This window comes from Amphiprion ocellaris, chromosome 7 (assembly GCF_022539595.1).
Source record: "Amphiprion ocellaris isolate individual 3 ecotype Okinawa chromosome 7, ASM2253959v1, whole genome shotgun sequence".
Classification (NCBI taxonomy): domain Eukaryota; kingdom Metazoa; phylum Chordata; class Actinopteri; family Pomacentridae; genus Amphiprion; species Amphiprion ocellaris.
The window spans coordinates 12,849,360-12,867,451 of NC_072772.1; the positions used below are offsets into that span (position 1 = coordinate 12,849,360).

The 18,092-nt window shown below is 40.9% G+C and overlaps 1 protein-coding gene across 3 annotated transcripts in view; it reads left to right on the plus strand.

Annotated features, from left to right (window-relative positions):
* Positions 1-395: 395 nt before the first annotated feature.
* The window catches only part of veph1 (ventricular zone expressed PH domain-containing 1), a 96,292-nt gene continuing 78,595 nt past the window's right edge, over positions 396-18,092 (plus strand). Inside the window, exons 1-4 of one of the 3 annotated variants that reach the window (XM_055012189.1) lie at positions 396-553; positions 10,841-11,490; positions 11,666-11,884; positions 16,204-16,378. In XM_055012189.1, the coding sequence (XP_054868164.1) occupies positions 11,353-11,490; positions 11,666-11,884; positions 16,204-16,378 (532 nt within the window). In that variant the 5' untranslated portion in view covers positions 396-553; positions 10,841-11,352. Of the gene's footprint in view, positions 594-10,840; positions 11,491-11,665; positions 11,885-16,203; positions 16,379-18,092 lie in introns of those variants that run through there. The other 2 variants (XM_055012190.1, XM_055012191.1) reach the window with 2 other exon arrangements.

The window sequence follows — 18,092 nt, forward strand, 5'->3', positions numbered from 1 at the left end:
CAATGAAATCATTAGGCCTCTTCTAGCTTTCTCTTTCTTTGCAGCAGCCACAGACAGTACCGCTGAAAATATGTGAGTGATTGCTAGAAAGAAAAAAAAGGGTGGGCTAAGTATTTCTCACAAAAAGAAATTAAAATTTCATATTTTTTCCATCACTTGTGAAGCTTCAGTGCAGCCAAACCCATTCAAGACAATTCAGCGGAGATGTATTCATCCAGAGTTTTAATCCTTAAAAGGAAGAGTAGGTTATATGTGAGGTCATAAATGTCACCCTGGGCTTCCCATATTTCCTGACGGTCTCTGAACGCAGCCCGACCTGTCCCTCCCTCCGTGCACCTGTTGAATTGCGAGCGCTCCGGCCGGCCGCACGATGGCGCGCTTTCCAATGGTGACCGACGAAAGCGGAATATAAGGGCTGCTCTGTGGGGGGAACCTGGAGCTGAGCAGGGGTAATTCATGTCGCTATGTGCCGCTTTTAGGCGCGCGGTTGGAAGGTAGTGGCCAAAGCTTCGCATCCAGTGTCCGTGCGTCGTCGACGTCCGGCATGGAGCAGGTAAGCTGCAGCTGGTGTTTGGAAACGAGGCGGGTTTGAGGTGGGTTTTTTTTCTTGTTGCATTTCATTGTGTCATTAGAAGCGTTGCCGGGCGAAATGCATGAATGCCACCCACATTCCTTGATGTCGGGAAAGTTGACTGGATGAGGGGGAATCATTGGTCATAACAGCGATGTGCCACAGCTCTCCAAACCGTGCGCCAAATACTTTTTACTTGATACGAGGACGCGGGGGAGCGCGCAGGTGGGTTGGAGAGGTGTTTTCGTGGGCTGTTGCCAATTAACGTAAGACAGGGTTAAATACTTTGCAATTGAAGGTGCAATAAAAACACAATTTAGAGAAAATTCCAGGGTTTTAGCTGGAAACATATTAATTTGCAGGACTACTTTTGCACCTCTCTCTTATTGTCTCTCCCTCCCTCCCTCTCTCTGTCTCTCTCGGTGTTTCGGTATAAATACAGTGGAATGTGTTTCTGAGAGCCTGACAGGCAAGTTCAGTCGCATTACTCGCATTTATTCTGTGCATTTCTTCTCTTAATGTTCTGTTCAGGTCGAAATCTACTGTTGCTCCACTTGTGTCTGTGAATACAGACGGGGGGTGGGAGGGGGCGACTCTTCAAGGTCACAGACTTCTGAGACAGGCAGATGTTGATGTCCCAGCAAGGAGGGAGATTCTAGAGAGTGCACAGAACTTCAGTTATTATCATTTCTATACATCATTTCGATTAAACGGATATTAATCATGTATAACTTGTGACATTCATTTAATGTGTACATAGTAATTTGGTGCCAACTTCATCCCAGCAGCCTAAAATCCATTGACTCACTTAGATTTTCATTCATTTGCTATTTCTAACAAATGTTCTCTGTACAAGTCACCAGCTTACAACAGGACAGTTGAACAAATACACTCTAGTTAACATTAATGTGGTTTTTCATGCGTCTATAGTTAGGGTCTCTCCAGACTGCACATATGTAAATCAGATATACATGTATTTTAATCTAGAATTTAGAGCATGCATTTATGGAACTTCCTCTGGATTGCTAATTTTTGCTTTGATTTATCCTGTGCTTTAGCTTCACAGTGACATATATTACCTCTCGGTTTTTGAGTTCAGGATGGCAAAGCTTGGTTTATTTTAGGTTATCTACCAGCACCTGTGCAGTTCCTTGTATATTTTTTGGAAACAACCTAATGGATTTGGCTTTTCATATGGAACACACCCACCGAGTGAAAGCTGTGATTCATTGCTCATTATTGCTATTCATTCCGCTTACTCACTCAGGAAACCATAGATAATGTGCAGGATGCAGGTTATGAAGAGACTTCTAAACTTAGAAACGCACCAAACAAGCTCGGGGGATATTTGCAGTACACTCTTAAGAACGAGCTCCTAATATTTTGTGCGCTGAAAGTATTTCCCTGAAGCGGTCGGTACTCCTGGGTCAGACCCGCATGTTGAAACCAGAACATGCTTCCGTTCAGCTCTCAGCGCAACACTTTGAGTTTGGGCTGCTGAAGGCAGCGGGGAGTAATGAATAATGAATGGTTTTGAAAATGTGCGTGAATGTTAGTTGGCTGAGTGTGGCGGTAATGCACTATTCCAGCCAGCACTTTTCCTCTCTGCTATGGAAATCCTCTCAGCAGTTGTGAGTCTCACAGCGCAGCAGAGCCACAGCAGAGAAAAGAGAAACCCCCTCCTCTCCCACTTTCACACTTTAGGCTGGATTCACTGCCATTTGACACAGATACGTCTGCAGAGACTCAGTCGTGCACGCACATTTACATCCATGCATGTGGCCATAAACACACGAGATGGAAAGAGGAGTGAACTCACTTTTCATCAGTCTATAGAGACCTTCTGTTAGAAGTGGCTCCTCTCTTTGATATGATCTTTTTTTTTTTTTCATGTCTGGGAGTCAAATTAGTCTCACCTTGGAATTCAGCATGGTGAGTCCCAAAGGACATTTTTGTGTGACCAATTTAGGTGAAAGCTGAGTTTGAGTAGCTTATAAGAAATGATAATACTGCTGTTACAAGTAATTTAAGGAAATATGAGTAAGAGAGTAACTTTTATTAAGAGATAACGCCTGATTATTGTAGGAACAGAGTAATAGCACAAAGTAGTGAGGACATAGAAATAGATTGCATATGCTAATGTCATTGATGGACCTCATTATTTGGTCCATAAATGGCAAATAACTTTTTTTTTTTAAATGGCAAACTACAACAGTAAATTAATTATTCAATCATTAATTAAACAAAAAGTCATTACTTCAAGTCAGCCAATCATTTTTAACATAAAAATGTCAATCATCTGGCTGTTTGGTACTTCTCAAATGAAATGATTTAGTTTTGTTTGTTTTTTTAAAGCAAGACATTTTGGGGACACCGCTTTAAGATCTGGAAACACGTTGGAGATTTAGTTCTTTATTTTTTGACATTTTACAGACTTATTGATAGGAAACAGTTGACAGACAGATTGTAATGGTAATCATTAGTTGCAGCCCTAGTAAAAATAGTTGTAGATATCCATCATAATTTACTACTGCATAAGTTAACATCCTGACGTTGGCTGTTTTGTACTAAGAAACAGCTAAAAACACACACGTACACACACAAAAACCAAAGATTATTGTGCACCAGAGAACAGATTATTGAAATCGTTCATTTTCAGTTGATTGACTCTTTGATAAATAGATTATAAGTCTTTGGCATCAGTAGTGTAGATTAGAGCCAGTGTATGTGGATTTTGAAAGGCCTCGCTTACAGAGCACATATCATTCTGTGTGCGTTTTAGCTTATTTCCTTTCTATTCATGACATATCTGCACTTTCTGCTGCAGACAGTATGACATCCATAAGTGTCACTACATCCCCGTGGTCTGGTTCTGCTCTCTCTTATCAGGTCCACTGTGGTTGCTATCAACTAGGAAGCTGACATATTGACTCCTATACTTTCCCCTTATGCCCAGTCTCTGTTTTCTCTCTCTGTCTCTCCATATTTCCCTTTATGTCTTCTGTCGTTCAGTGTGTTTTACAGTTTCCTACAGCTACTGTCATACTGTAATTCCCAATCGTTGCTCCACAGCTGCATAACTGCAGGGCATAAATAATGGAGAACTTTCTGACACACACACACAGACACACACACACACACGCACACGCACACATAATACAATACTCCTACAGTATGCTCTTGTGTGAAACCTCGAGGGTCTATCTTTCAAGTCTTAACTCAGATCTCCACGGCAGTGTGGACCTATTTCCAAAGACATCTTCAGGGAGTCTTCTTTGTGACTTATTCATCTTACTTATTCATGAAATTCAAGGCATCAGTTACATAAGCGATTGGCCCAGTTATAGAATAACTACCAACTTAACCAGATCATACCATTATTATGGAAGGTGGGTTTCTGCTCAGGGTATGATGGGAAGATATTTGTGGACAACATTTGGCATAATATACTATAACGGACCATTTAAAGATGAAAATTTTGGCTTAAATGTATAGATTGTGGACATAATAGAAGTTTTTCTTAATATTAGCATGTAAGGTGTGAGATTTACTAGGAAAGGTCCATTAAACCACCGAATAGTTGATCAGATCAGCCGAATACGCGAGTGTTTATTTTTTACAGTGGCTTTTTAGCTACTACACTCATTGTAGCCTCTCATTGTTGGTTGGTGGTCCCCAGTCCAGATGATCTGCAGCCCACTCTGCTCCTAGCGTGGCTGTGCACACTTTGTCTTGTTATTCATATGCACTTCAGTGTTCATTAGTAAAATGAAGAGTATTCTAGCAACACAGTGAGAGAGGCACTTTGAGGCTTATTGCATACACAGGCTCACATTTTTTAATTAACTAAGTAGGCCAGATTTCTCAGGATACCCTCCAACTTTTGCGACAACTGGCAACAAGGACCATAAATGTTCGACTCTGCAAAGTAGGCATGCTTGAACATGGAGTGCTGCATCCTTTTAATTGTTATTTTGAAACAGATGCAAAGTGTTTGCATATTTTTTTTGAAGAAAACAAAGCATGCTCTGATTTGCTATGCAGTACCAATGTTAGCAACACACCATATTTAGAGACAGTTAGACCAAGAAAAGAAAGGAAAAACGCAGACAGTACAAAAGCCCAAAGCACAACAGCAGCAGCAGAGATTGAAGAAGCCGTCACATCCTTTACTTAAGCAAAACTGCCAAAGCAGCTATGTAAAAATACCCCATTACAAGCAAAAGTCCTGTCTGAAAAGCTGTTTAAGTAAAGAAACATCAGTATTAGCAGCAAAATATAGTTAACACATTAAAGAAAGAGTACTGATTTTGCCCTTCTGATCAACTCATTTATATACATATATGTATATGTATACACACACTATTGTTCAGAAGTTTGGGGTCACTTAGAAATGTCCTTATTTTTGAAAGAAAAACTTTTTTCCCAATGAAGATAACATTAAATTAATCAGAAATACAGTCTAGACATTGTTAATGTGGTAAATGACTATTCTAGCTGGAAATGGCTGATTTTTAATGGAATATCTACATAGAGGTTCAGAGGAACATTTCCAGCAACCATCACTCCTGTGTTCTAATGCTACATTGTGTTAGCTAATGGTGTTGAAAGGCTAATTAATGATTAGAAAACCCTTGTGCAATTATGTTTGCACATGAATAAAAGTGTAAGTCTTCATGGAAAACATGAAATAGCCTGGGTGACCCCAAACTTTTGAACGGTAGTGTATGTATATTTATATTATGACCCAGCTGCTAGGGTCAGCTGGGTGTAACAAGAACAACCAGATGTCATTGGTTAGGGTAAAGCAATTCATTGCTCAGTGACAAAATTAGCATAAAAATGATGAAATAAAGGGAAACAGGGCCGCCTCGACTGAGAGTTTGGTTGTAGATTTATACACAGATGTGGTGATGGCTGGGGTCTTGTTTGAGGAGGAGTTGTGGTTATGGACCAATCCGACGGGTCGGAAAGTGAAGAGAACCAGGGCTAAGAGCAGGTCTGGAGCTCCAGGCCAATCATTCCTGATGTCTGTTAGGTGGGATATAGAGCTTGGTCTTCAGCCAGCTGTGATTAATACAGGCCCCACAAGCCATCTCCTCACACATTAAATCTGTTTTCTGATTTGGATGTTTTCTCCAATCTTTGATTTTTGGTAAGATATTGGATGATTTGAACTAGACCTCATTGATGTAGGTCTCAGCCAATATTACCCTCTGACATTGGCTTATGACATGTATAGACGCATATTCTGTCCAATATACAGGGATAGGTTTACTTCATTTTTACAGACATAATGCTCAAAAACCAATTGGTTTAATTCAAAAATGATGTCATCACATCGTTTGTTCAGCAGAGCAACTCCAACTCCAGTGTTTACAACACTCTCAGGACTGTCTGCAGCACATGTAGCAGAGGACAGATCACAGTTGAGCAGGCAGTGGTGCGGAGTCAGGCGGTGTCTTCAAGCTGTTAACTAGTTGTGAAACACATTGCTGCAAAGTTAATGACCCATACGTTTCCCATTTTCACTATAACTGTAATATACTATATGTATACATGTATAAGAATATCAGGGAATATTTTGTAATTTTTTAGTCAATAAAAATTGGCATCAGCTCCAAAAATCCAATAGCGTAGTTTAGATGGAAAAATCACTATTTGGTGGAGTTGTTAACAACTCAGCTACACACTGCTTTTCTAAGGCGTCAGAGGCCGGAACAGTTGGAAAACACAGGTTTAATCTTTAACAATATACAATATATATGCAATAAATAAGTGTGTTATGTTATTCAAATTCTTCATCTTAAAAGTAACTAAAGCCGTCAGATAAATGTAGTAAAGTAGAAAGGACAGTATTTCTGTCTGAAATGTAGTGGAGGTTTGAACTATCATAAAATGAAAAATCCTAAGTTAAATACAAGTACGTCAAAATTGTACTTAAGTACTTAATTACTTTTCACCACTGCCAATCAGTAAAAGTCCAGTGGATGTGTTTTAAGAATGACAGCCATTTGGGTTCATTCCAACAGAATTTCGGCTGCCTCTACTAGAAATCCACCTCCCCTCCGTCCCCTCGTCTCTCCACTCACACCTCCCCATAATAAGAATTTGCATAAACAGGGACTAAAGAAAGAAAGAAATGCATTGGGGAATTTTTGTTCTTCCACGAGGCGTCTTGATTCATTCTCAGATAGTCAAATATGAAGCAGCAGTGCAGAGAAAACAGTGGAATGTGGGGCTTTTTTTCCCCTTCTATCGCCTCTTCTGTCTCTCCCTTTCACCCGTCTCCTTTCTAAACTATTCGTGTGAGTGTGTGTGTGTGCGAGATGTCTTGCAAGCTGAGCAGGTGCACATTACACTGAAAGATAGGCCCGACTGAGCAGGGAGAGGGCGGAGGCGGAGGGAGAGACCGGGGCAGGGAAGGAGGGAGGGGTGGTCTGTCTTCGCAGGTCGTACAAAAGAGTCAGTGTTTTCTCTCCCTCTCTCAGTGCGCCCAACGAAGACAGTAGTGGCGGCGGTGGAGGCAAGAAAGAGAGAGGCCCTTTGGTCACATTGTCCTCACGTAGCCCGTAAAACCCTCCCATCGGCCCCCCGGGCACGCACCCCCTGTCACCCCTCACCCAGTGGCCCACTCACAGCCCCATGCGACATGCGGGTGCCTGTTAGAGCTGCACATTCAGTTGAGTTGCAGTGGAGGAGTTTCTGTTGTGAAGGTATTTGTAAAAGTAAGACAACATACCAGAAAAAAAACAAACTAAAATATGCTTTTAATTGTGAAAATACAGATGAAAACAAGCTACTTTAACTGTCTTTTTTCTTGTGTGTATACATTTGTATTACTCATATTGTGCGGACATAAATCTGTTTATATAGTCATATTGTGGGGACAATAGCCAGTCCATACAATATATAATATTAAACCTGTGTGAGATTAGGTTTAGGTTTGACAAGTGGTAGTTAATAGTAGTTACAGTTAGAATAAGTCTCCAGGAAATTCAGAAAAGTTGGTGCAATGTCCTCAAAAGTGACGGAAACATGAGTCTCACAGTGTGTGTGTGTGTGTGTGTGTGTGTGTGTGTGTTTAAAGGCTGCATTCCTAAGCTTGCTGAGCCGTAGCTGGGTGATTAATAGTAACTAGCTGATTGTTTAAGAACTGAAATTCCTCAGGCTCGTTTTTTTTTTTCTCCCTCTGCTTTTACACACACTCAGTTACTCAGGCGGGATCTGACATAGTGTGTGCAGGAGAGGATGCAGTACATAAACAACAGTTCACCAGTGAGGATGGCATGTGCATATTTTCTGCTCTGTACGTGGAGGTGTGCGTGTATGCGAGTGTTGGTTGGGCGTTCAGGAGGAATAATGGAAGCTCAGTGTGTGAGTTGTCCACAGTTTACACTGGGAATTCAGGACAGTGAAACATTATCCATCTCTGGCTTTCTCTCTCTCTCTGGTTGTCAGTCTGAGGACTCTGTTTCATTCTGAATTTGTGTCCAGCTCTTATTTCTCCCCTTCACCTGAACGCATGGTTTGGTCCTCTCCATCTCTTCTCCTCAGCCTTCTGGTACTCTGTCTGTCTCTTTATTTGTTTCTAAATGTCAGAATGTATTTCCTAGAAAACACAGACAGCGTGTTGTCCCCTTAACTGAAAACTGAAGCTGGCATGAAATTCAAGGATATATAAATTGACAGTATGTGTTAAAATGCACACAAACTGTATACATACCTCCAACCACGCACAGAAAGAGCTCTGATTGTTGCTCTACACAAAAGGGATAATACATTTGTGTTGGCGTGTCTGTGTGTGACACATAAATCTCTTTGCTCTGTGTTTATGGTTGTTTTGTTGTTTTGGTCCCAGAGCCCCTGGCTTGGACCAGTAAGAATTCCTGATGTGGTATCCTGGCAATGGGCGGGTTTCCATGGCCGTCACCGGCTTGGCAGGAGAGATAACGGTCTCCCAACGGCTCCACTTTGTGCTTTCCTTTGGTATGGCTTGGGCTCACTCCAGTGTGGCTTTCAGAGAAATGGTGTGAGGACGAGATGACGTCTGATTGTGGAGGGAAGCGGGCGCAGGAAGCAGGCAATGACACAGATGCATATGCTTAGCGGCTCATCCTGTGAAAGGAGACAGAGTTCAGCTCTGAGCAAAGTCATCATGATCACAGGCAGCAGACTGGCTGGGTGGCTGCTTCAAAGACGGAGCGTGTGCAGAATACTTAACACGTCACAGGAAGCAGTGATGTATGCATTTACATTGCGGCTGAAGTGTGAAGCCTGTGGACGTGTCACACAGCAAGCATACTGCGCATGTGTGCTTTTGTGTGTGTGTGTGTGTGTGTGTGTGTGTGTGTGTGTGTGTGTGTGTGTGTGTGTGTGTGTGTGTGTGTGTGTGCATGTGCGTACAATCCTCTGCCCTTCCGGTGCCCCTCGTAGTGTTAATGTTTTAATGTTTAATTGAGGCTCACAAGAACTGTGATAATACCAAGTAAATGGTTAACATGACACAATTTTAACTCCATTCATAACACATTATAGCAGAGGATTGTGCATTCTTGTTGAGCCAGTACATTTATTTCTACTGTTAGGTACCATCTCCAAAAGAGTCACACTTGTATTACACTCTGTCCACTATACCAACTTTGCTGTTTAATGCATGTGTGTGTTTGTGCATTTTGGAATGGATTGTACAGTTTTGCAGAAGGTGTGTCACATATTACCAAGGAGCAATTTAGATCACACCAGCACACATTAACTTAATACTTGCTGCATTTGTAAAAGGACAGAAAACTGCAGGAGAGCAAAGATTTCAAAAAAAGATGGACTTGAGCGGGTGTTTTGAAAGATATTTCTAATATTGCATGTGAATGTACTTTTACACATGAAGCCTGCTTGAAAGCAAAGCGCTTCCAGCAGCAGTTTTACTTTTTGAGAAATAGGCTTATTTGGTTCCTGGCTGGGAGTTTGATGAGAGGAGTAACTCTAATGTGTGAGTGTTAAATTTAAGGATACCGCTAGCAGCCCATTTGTTTAGCTTAGCTTATGAAAGGCCTCCTCAACTAAAAATGGCATTCCATATTGTGTTTTTATATGCTAGAAGACACATCATGAGCGAAATAAGCAGCCAACTATGCTACTTTAGCATTTTCACCTTAAAACTGCAACATACCGAAGACAGGAACCAGTCCTGTCGGCTTTGTGAGCATCACCCTCTGTAGAATTCTCCAGTGTGTGGTACTGAGCAGTTTTACAGTGTTTGAGTAAAGTTGTAGGTCAGCTGATTGGGCTTTAGATGTCACAAACAGGGAGGGTGACTGAAGATGGAGACAGTGATTTCTTAGATACTGACATTCTCGTGAAAGCAACAATGTTGAACTAAATTTAAGTCATTTTAAGGCAGGAAGAAATCACTTTAATGGAGAAAAAAAGATTTAACGAGCGTTATGATCAGTAGCTATCACTAGGTTTCGCTGCTGTCTGGACTGGCACTGTTTGAATGAGGCAACAGCAGAAGGAGATGCTCTTTGTTTTCTATGTGAACTCTGTCTACCATGGCTACGAGCTGCTAACAATAAATGTTCATCTTGAGCAACAGCAAGCCTCTTCCATTAATCAAACACGAACACAATGAGTATCGTTGATTTTTTTAGGGATTTAATCAGTGACCGACAAGGGACTTTAAGGCTAGTAACAAGATGAAACAATTATAGCTTGTTTATTTAATTAATCCAAATGCAAAAAATGTAAAAATTGTTATGTGTTAGAGTGTCTCTTGGCCAGGATCAATGACTTACTGAAGCCTCCCCTGCTTTCCTGGCAACATCATAGCACTGACAACAAGATTACCAGGAATTACTGCAACCAGTCACGGTGCTTGTCGCCAGAGTGTGTTAGCTTTGGACAGAGCCAGACTAGCCGTTTATCCCTGTTTTCCAACTGCTCTTGATGGATATAAGAGTGGTATCAGTCTTCTCATTTTATTCTTGGTAAGAAGATGTACAAGCATATTTCCCACAATGCTGAATTATTCTTTCATTACTGGCCTACATCCACTTCTGTTAGTGAGTTTCTTGAAACCTAAAATCACAAAAATTGCCAATTAATGCTCTACAGCTTCTCTTGCTTAGAATAGATTTTCTCAGTCTCAGCGGCACAATCTATTTCTTGCTGGAATATTGTTTAGTATACAAAATTATTATCCCAGCATTTCACTGTCTTGAGTTAATTCAGTATTCTTCTCCCTCTCTTCCCCCCTCTCCTCTCCTCCAGGACTCTGCTGTAAAAAGACTGCCTTCTCCAGAATATGCCTTGTCTCCACGGTAACAGGCCTCAGGCAGACCCAGAAAAACATTGGGCCAAACTGGTCCAGCTTTGTCCCGCCTACCTGATCCTGGACTGCACTGAAGAAGATTTTAACAAAAGTTATACAGTTAATGACTCCAAATATGACCGTACATCCTATATTTTCCTTTGTATTCCAGATATTTCTGTCAGTTGGAGTCTGCTCCCAGAACCCAGTATGCCTTAAACCTAAAACTTTCTTTCTATTCTAACTTGAGAGAACCTTAAAAAAATATTACTTGGTTTTGGGATCACAATGCAAAGGGCTGTTTATACTATTTAAATATATTCTGAAACTAAGAGATGAAAAGTTGCTGTCTGTGATTCAAGATTATCCCAGATCATTATGTCGGGGATTCACTCACTCTCAATCAGGAGGTCCTAAACTGTGCAGCAGCAGACCCAGATTGGTCTGAAAGGAGTCCTAAACCAGGGCCGGGATGCACCAGCTGTTCAGCCAGGTGCTGGGTCAGAGAGATCTGTCCAGAGCGGGAGATCTGTTCTCTCTGGAGGATGCAGAGATTGAAGACTGTCTGTCTCAAGCTCTGGACCAGATCAAGGTCATCTCCTGCTCTCCGGTCAGTATGCATGTTTAGATAGGCACAGCCAATACACAGAGTTGATAATTATGCAAAAAATTACAGGGCAGATGTCAGTTTAATTATTTACTTGTTTATGTTATGCATAAATCATGTTTTTTGTCCTTAATTCGTCATTGAACCCTTAATTTTGCAACCTGTTGCTGTCTGACAGGACTATTTGACCAATGACAATGACCAGGCTGTGGTGGAGATTTGCATAACTCGCATCACTACGGCCATAAGGGAGACCGGCTCCATCGAGCGACACAGCACGGCTCTGGTGGGACTGTGGGAGTCGTGCCTGGAACATAACCTCACCCCGCAAGGTGAAAACACAGAGGACACACCGCACGCTAAGATAGCGTCTGACATCACCAGCTGTATCCTGCAGGTACACGCAACAATGTTTTATACTGCTGTATGTTTTTCACCTGAAGCAAATATCTTTCCTCATACTTGTCAACACTTGGAAAGTTGCGTGAGCTCATAATGTTTTGCTCTGTCAGCAACATCTAATTTTCTGATGAGCCACGTGTCTGTGAAATGAGGAAAGTATTATTGGGAAGGGTTTGGCACACGTTTGATCAATGCCACATCCATATGACATGCAACGGATCTTCATATCATCTTATAATGCATAGTACCTACAGTTGTCCCTATCAAGTTTTTTTTGTCTCTGATAGGAGTCATTATTATTGTGTACATGCTGGTACCAAGTCCCAATCCAATGTTTTCCTTCATTATATGCACCTCAGTTACATAAAAGTTTTTAAAGTCATGTACTAGCTTGACAACAAATAACTATGCAGTGCACTAAAAATTGAATTTCTGCACCACGTGTTCCTTAGTGTTATGTCGGTTTCACAAACTTTGCTGTTAATAGGGCACTGTCTGCAATGTAGTGTGGAGAGGGTGGTGTTTATTGTGACTCCACAAGCTCCAAAAGACGGCGAAAACCTGTATTCTCTTCGTACATGACAAATAAGGTATTGTAGATAAGCTGTAGTATCTAAGTTGACCGACTTGGTAGAGGCTTTGACTGCAGTCACTTAGACTGTGGGCAGTCTTGTGTGAGCGAGCAGGAAACTTTATAGGGGTTTAGCTAGCAACATGCCACCATGACAAAGACTTCTGTGCTGCTTAATAGCCTCTTGCCAAAGCTCTTTTTCTAATTATTTATACTAATTATTTAGAATTTGCATCTCTAACACTGTGCTTTCCCTTTCTGATTGTGGTCATAATCAAGGATCAGTTAATAAATGCTTTGAACAGCCCTGATCCTGATATTTGAGATCAGATGGGGACATCCCTGATAGGAACACTATTGTATCCCTATCTAAAACCAGCCACAAATGTGTATCTGTTCACATCATGCAGAACAGTGCTGGATGCGGTTATGTTACAGTCGTTTATGTAAAGTGTTTTATTGAGCGACTGAAGTAAGAACACCAAGATTTGTCAACAACAATAAAATATTCGACGACGATGACACTGATAACAGTTACTAGCAAGGGGAAGAAGTATCTCCAGGAGGAGACAATCAGACAGACGTAACATTGTTAACAACATTACACTGGTGGCTACAGCACAAAACGAGTGTGTGTTGATCGGTGGTGAGGGTATTATTCAGGTCTTTCACCAAAATAAAAGTAGCGATATAAAAACACTCAATTACAAAAATATAGAGAATAAAGGTCCTTCATTGAATATGTCAACACTACTGAAGAATAGAAGTTGAAAACACTCTGAATACATTTAAAATCATATTTGTGTGTTATTATTAATGAAGTACTATTGTTCATTTGGCTACTTTGTATATGAGGTATCAGTTAGAAAATAAAACTGCTTACATTTTAAAAAAAACTATTTAAATGTAAATATCTATAAATGACTAGCATATTTTCTTTCACTAAAACCATCTTGTGACCCCTCAGTTTTATCTTGCAGTCAATTAGAGGGGTCCTGAACCCCAGTTTTGGAACCTCTTGTCCGAACCATCACTTTATGCAAATACTACCGACACACTTTACTATTCTGAGTCTTTTATTTTTTCTTGGTAGCATCCATACTGAGTGCTACAGATAATAAATGAGTTAAATGATACAGTTAATCAACTTTCTGAAACATCATTTTGAAATCTGTTGTGGGTATTCTGAAATAGATGAGGAAGGTTAGGGACAGGAAGGACGGAAGGAAGGAAGGCAAAAATCACAAAAGCAGACTAGTACTGAACATACAGATTAATGATACATGATATCCAGTGGTGGATTTTTGTATTAAGGGTAAATATACTTTATGTAATCACTGCTGAAGGGGTTTGAAAATACCAATATAATCTTGCGTACTTTTCCCTTCAGACTTCCGCAGCTAAAAAGCTTTAAAGCAGCGGGACTGTCTCCTCCACCTTTTCACTCTCTTGTCCCGGTTTCCTCAGGAATGGGAATGTGCTTAATACCTCCGTAATGAGCCTGAATCCTCAGGAAAGGCACATATACACAGTTACACACACACACACACACACACATACACACTTAGAGGTGAGACTAAAAGTTCTGACAGCTCTGACGGCAGCTCCTGGCTCTGATGTCCTAACTCCAGCAGTTACCGGGGAACAGTTCTACCTTTATCTCTGATCTCTTCTTTTCTCTCTTTATCTTCCCTTCATTTTGAACCCACAGATGCACAAACACTCGTCTCATCTTTCCTCTGAAACTCCCACAGAGAGGTGGAGAGACGTAAAGAGCCGACTCTAGACAGAAGGGTTTTCATTAGCTCTCTGCTCGTATGCGACAGACACACATGTGAACAGAATGTCTAGCCAGTGATGGCATTTTGAGTGTTTTTCATGTGGTCTCCTTGATCTGTGCTGAGCCTGACATTAAAATGACTCTGCCTAATAAGATGTAAGAGAGAGAGAGAGACAGGACGGATAAATAAATCTGTACATTCATGCATGAGGAGCCTGCTAGATTGCAAAAATGTCCTGAAGGACCTCATACCTACTGCATATAGCTGTTGGCACTGGACATCTCTACATTGTGTATCAGACTGACCACAGTGTCTACTCTAAAATAGCTAATTGCTCTCATACAGTATGATACGCTGTGAAATTTTGAGCATTCTGATATATTTGGTGCCAAATGAGTGTACTATAATCCAGATGAATAGATTGTTTGATAGCGTAAATGAATTGATGGAATAGTAACATTTTTGTGAATACAGTGTCTGCACTGCCATCATGTGGCAGAATGGAGGCATAGCAGAGTGTGAAACGCTGATGGTAAATCTAGATTAAAAGACATTTTGGGTATTCAGATGTGGTACGAGTGGATACACAAGTGTAAAATGAAGCATCTAAGGTGTGTAGTGAACTTACACTTTGTATCAGACTGCCCAGCAGAGGGTGCTGGTGCTTTTCAAATCCCATTCATCCTTCTTGTTCCTTCTGTAAACGTTGATAGAACAACCTCCTGCATGCAGCTCTGACTTTCAGTACTACACAGCCTCCCTTCCCTTTCATACTTGCATCACATGATAAATGCCAGCATTTGAAGTTTGTCTCGGAGCCTGTTTTAATCTCTCTGGCACTCATTGCGCTGCTCGAAGCAAGTGCTACTTACTGCTGGTGCTGATTGTTTGAAGTCACTAAATGTATTTAATGCATGCTGTTAATGAGAATATTTTTGGGTATACAGCGTGGTGTGCTGAATGCTAACATCATGCATATACATCAGGAACTACGAAGGACACCCACCTGCTGGTATTGTTGGCCATTGTAGATAATAAGAAGTAAAGACCAGCACTGTGAAGTCCAGCCTGCTTTGCTGCCCCTTCTTTTTATTTAACAAAGACTGGAAAGAGTTGAATCTGAATCAGACAGATTCCTGCTTCTCTCTGGGCCACTCTGTGTGGTACTGATCTGTGTTGCAGTCAGCCTTTTTTATCCTCACTTTGCAAAATGTTTTTGTGTATGCATGTGTCCTGCATACCCCAGTATTAGAACAGAGACTCTCTAAACCTCTCTTCTTTGTAATACTAGAATGCTTTAACCACAAATATTAATTTACAATTTTTACAACACAGCATTTCCGAGAGGCAGGTTATCTTTTGAAAAACAATAACAACAAAACGACTCCATTTGTCAGAGCCAGACAAAGTAAAAACAGACTGAATCACTGGATTTTCAACTTACTCAAACATCCTTGAACTACACAGCTGTAAAGTTCTGTTCCATCAGAAAACTCATCCAAATATTAGCTTAAAATTGTAATATTTAATCGAAATCAATTTACTCTACATGTTTCATGAAATACATTTTCCAAAATAAGTTTGTGTTAAATAGATCCCATGATTAAAAATTCTGCACTCTATGGCACAAACAAGAAGTCATTAGTTGCTTGGCTTTACAATTATGTGACAAAAATTCAGGGACTTTTAAGCTGAACTGGGTTGAACTGCAGGCTGTGTTTATACAGAGCAGATTGGAAGCAAGTATGGAAACAAAGTATTTTTAGTATGTACAATCATTTTTTCCAGTATTGGTAACATGTGGGCTCTAGAGGTGCAGAAGTAAAAAAAAAACAAAAACCATAAAAATAAATACTAAGCGTTAGTATAAAACTTTGTTTTGGTTGTAATTTGGCTTTGTAAATGGCTAAATATAGAACAATTGCTGTCTCCTGAACCTCGTCTCTTCTTGTGTCTCCTCAGAACTACAGCTGTCCGTCGGTCATGGTTCTGGCTGTCCCAGTAGCAGTAAGGTTCCTGCAGAGAGGGAACAAGGAGCTGAGCAGGAACATGTCCAGTTATCTCTCCCTGGCTGCTATAGCGAAGGCTGATCTGCTGGCTGAACACACAGAGGCCATAACAATCAGTGTGCTGGGAGGTAAGACACGGACACACACACACACACACACACGCTTATGCTCATGTACTAAAAGGATCTTCTACTTTTTCTTTTATTTCTGTGCTCCAGTGTGTGTGTGGGTATGTGCTTTCTGGGATTATAAAGAGAAAGAGAGGCACAGAAAGAGCTTTGCAGAGAATCTCTGCTTAAGAATGAACTTTGAAAGGATTTTCCAACAAAACCATTATGGCTGTTATTGTATTTATTTAGTTGTTGACTGCTGACATATGGGTTTGGCTTGTCAAAGTAATACTTGTGCAGTCTTCCTATGATGGATGCTAGCAGCCCTGAAACAATGGGATCAACTGTGTTTCTGTAGTGGGAAAAAAATTACTGCTGTAATCAGCAGTTGTAAAACCATTCAGGATAATAATTATGGTAAATAGCAGCTGCTACAAATCATCGTTTTCCTGATACGGCTTTGATGCAAGATGGAAGTTCATACATAAGAGGTAGTTATAATGAGCAGTAAACGACAATTCCTGTTTTGTCTTGTGCAGTTTGTTTTTCTCTGTGTGAGCTGCATAAGCACTATTTAAATGGGCTCTGTTTTCTCTAACGCAGAGCAGTTGTTTTCACTGGTTTGCAGCATCACTGGTTACACCTGTTCCATCTTATCCACACATGTTATTCTGTTCATGAACCGATGCAAGTTTTCCACTTATCTCACACATTATCACAAGGGTGACCAATTAAAGGGAGAAAAAGAAAACAGCACAAGGAGTGTTTGTAAGGTGTAATGCTGCTGGGCACAGACAAATCTCTGCAACTGCTGAAGAGATGGAACGTCATTCTTACAAAAGATATTTGGTATTGTGATGGTGATGATGGAGAACGCTGTCTTTGGTCACAAAACGTCCAAATTTGTTCAGTTGGGTTGAGATCTGGTGACTGTGAAGGACACAGCACATCATTTCATACTCAGTATTCATACTTGTCATCCCGGAAAAAACTCTAATCTCATCTGGATAGAAATGTTTCATCATAGGGTAAAGGTGGTTACTCAGAACATTTGTATTGATCTGCAGTGATCCTGCCATCTAATGGGACAAGTGAAACCCAAACCATGCCAGCAAAATGCCCCCAAAACATAACAGAGCCCCTGGATCACCTCACTGCAGGGGTCTAGGGTTCACAGTTAAGAGACCATGAGTTCATTTGTCCCCACAAATGATCGGTGATCAAATATTGTCTTTCAGCTACCAAATATTGTCAGTGTGCTGGGAGGTGACGTTGTCCTCAGGCACCAATATGATCATTGCTTTTTTCAACTTCTCTTCTTACCCGCTCAGGTCAGAAAGGGTAACTGAGCTGACCTCTGATCAGTTGTTAAAGATGGTTCTCTCCTCAAAAACATTTTTCCAGCCCCTTGAACCCTTGTTTTCAACACACAGACGGTGTTCAAGCTCGTTACTGTAGCTTAAGTCCCTAAAGGTTCATAGTCAAAAGTTAACCATGCCTGATGGAGATCTGTTTGCCACGCACGCACGCACAAAATTACTTTCTGCACTAATAATACACTTATCATTAATCTGTACTTCTAGAAAAATGCTGAACTGCACTCCTCACAGACACGTGCACACATGCATTCAGTGCATGAGGCTAATCAACTCACACAGTACCAGAGTGAGGTGCTCACCACAGTGGTGCTCGATGCTCCCACCGAGCATATTTACTGCCAGCAGCTCAGCAC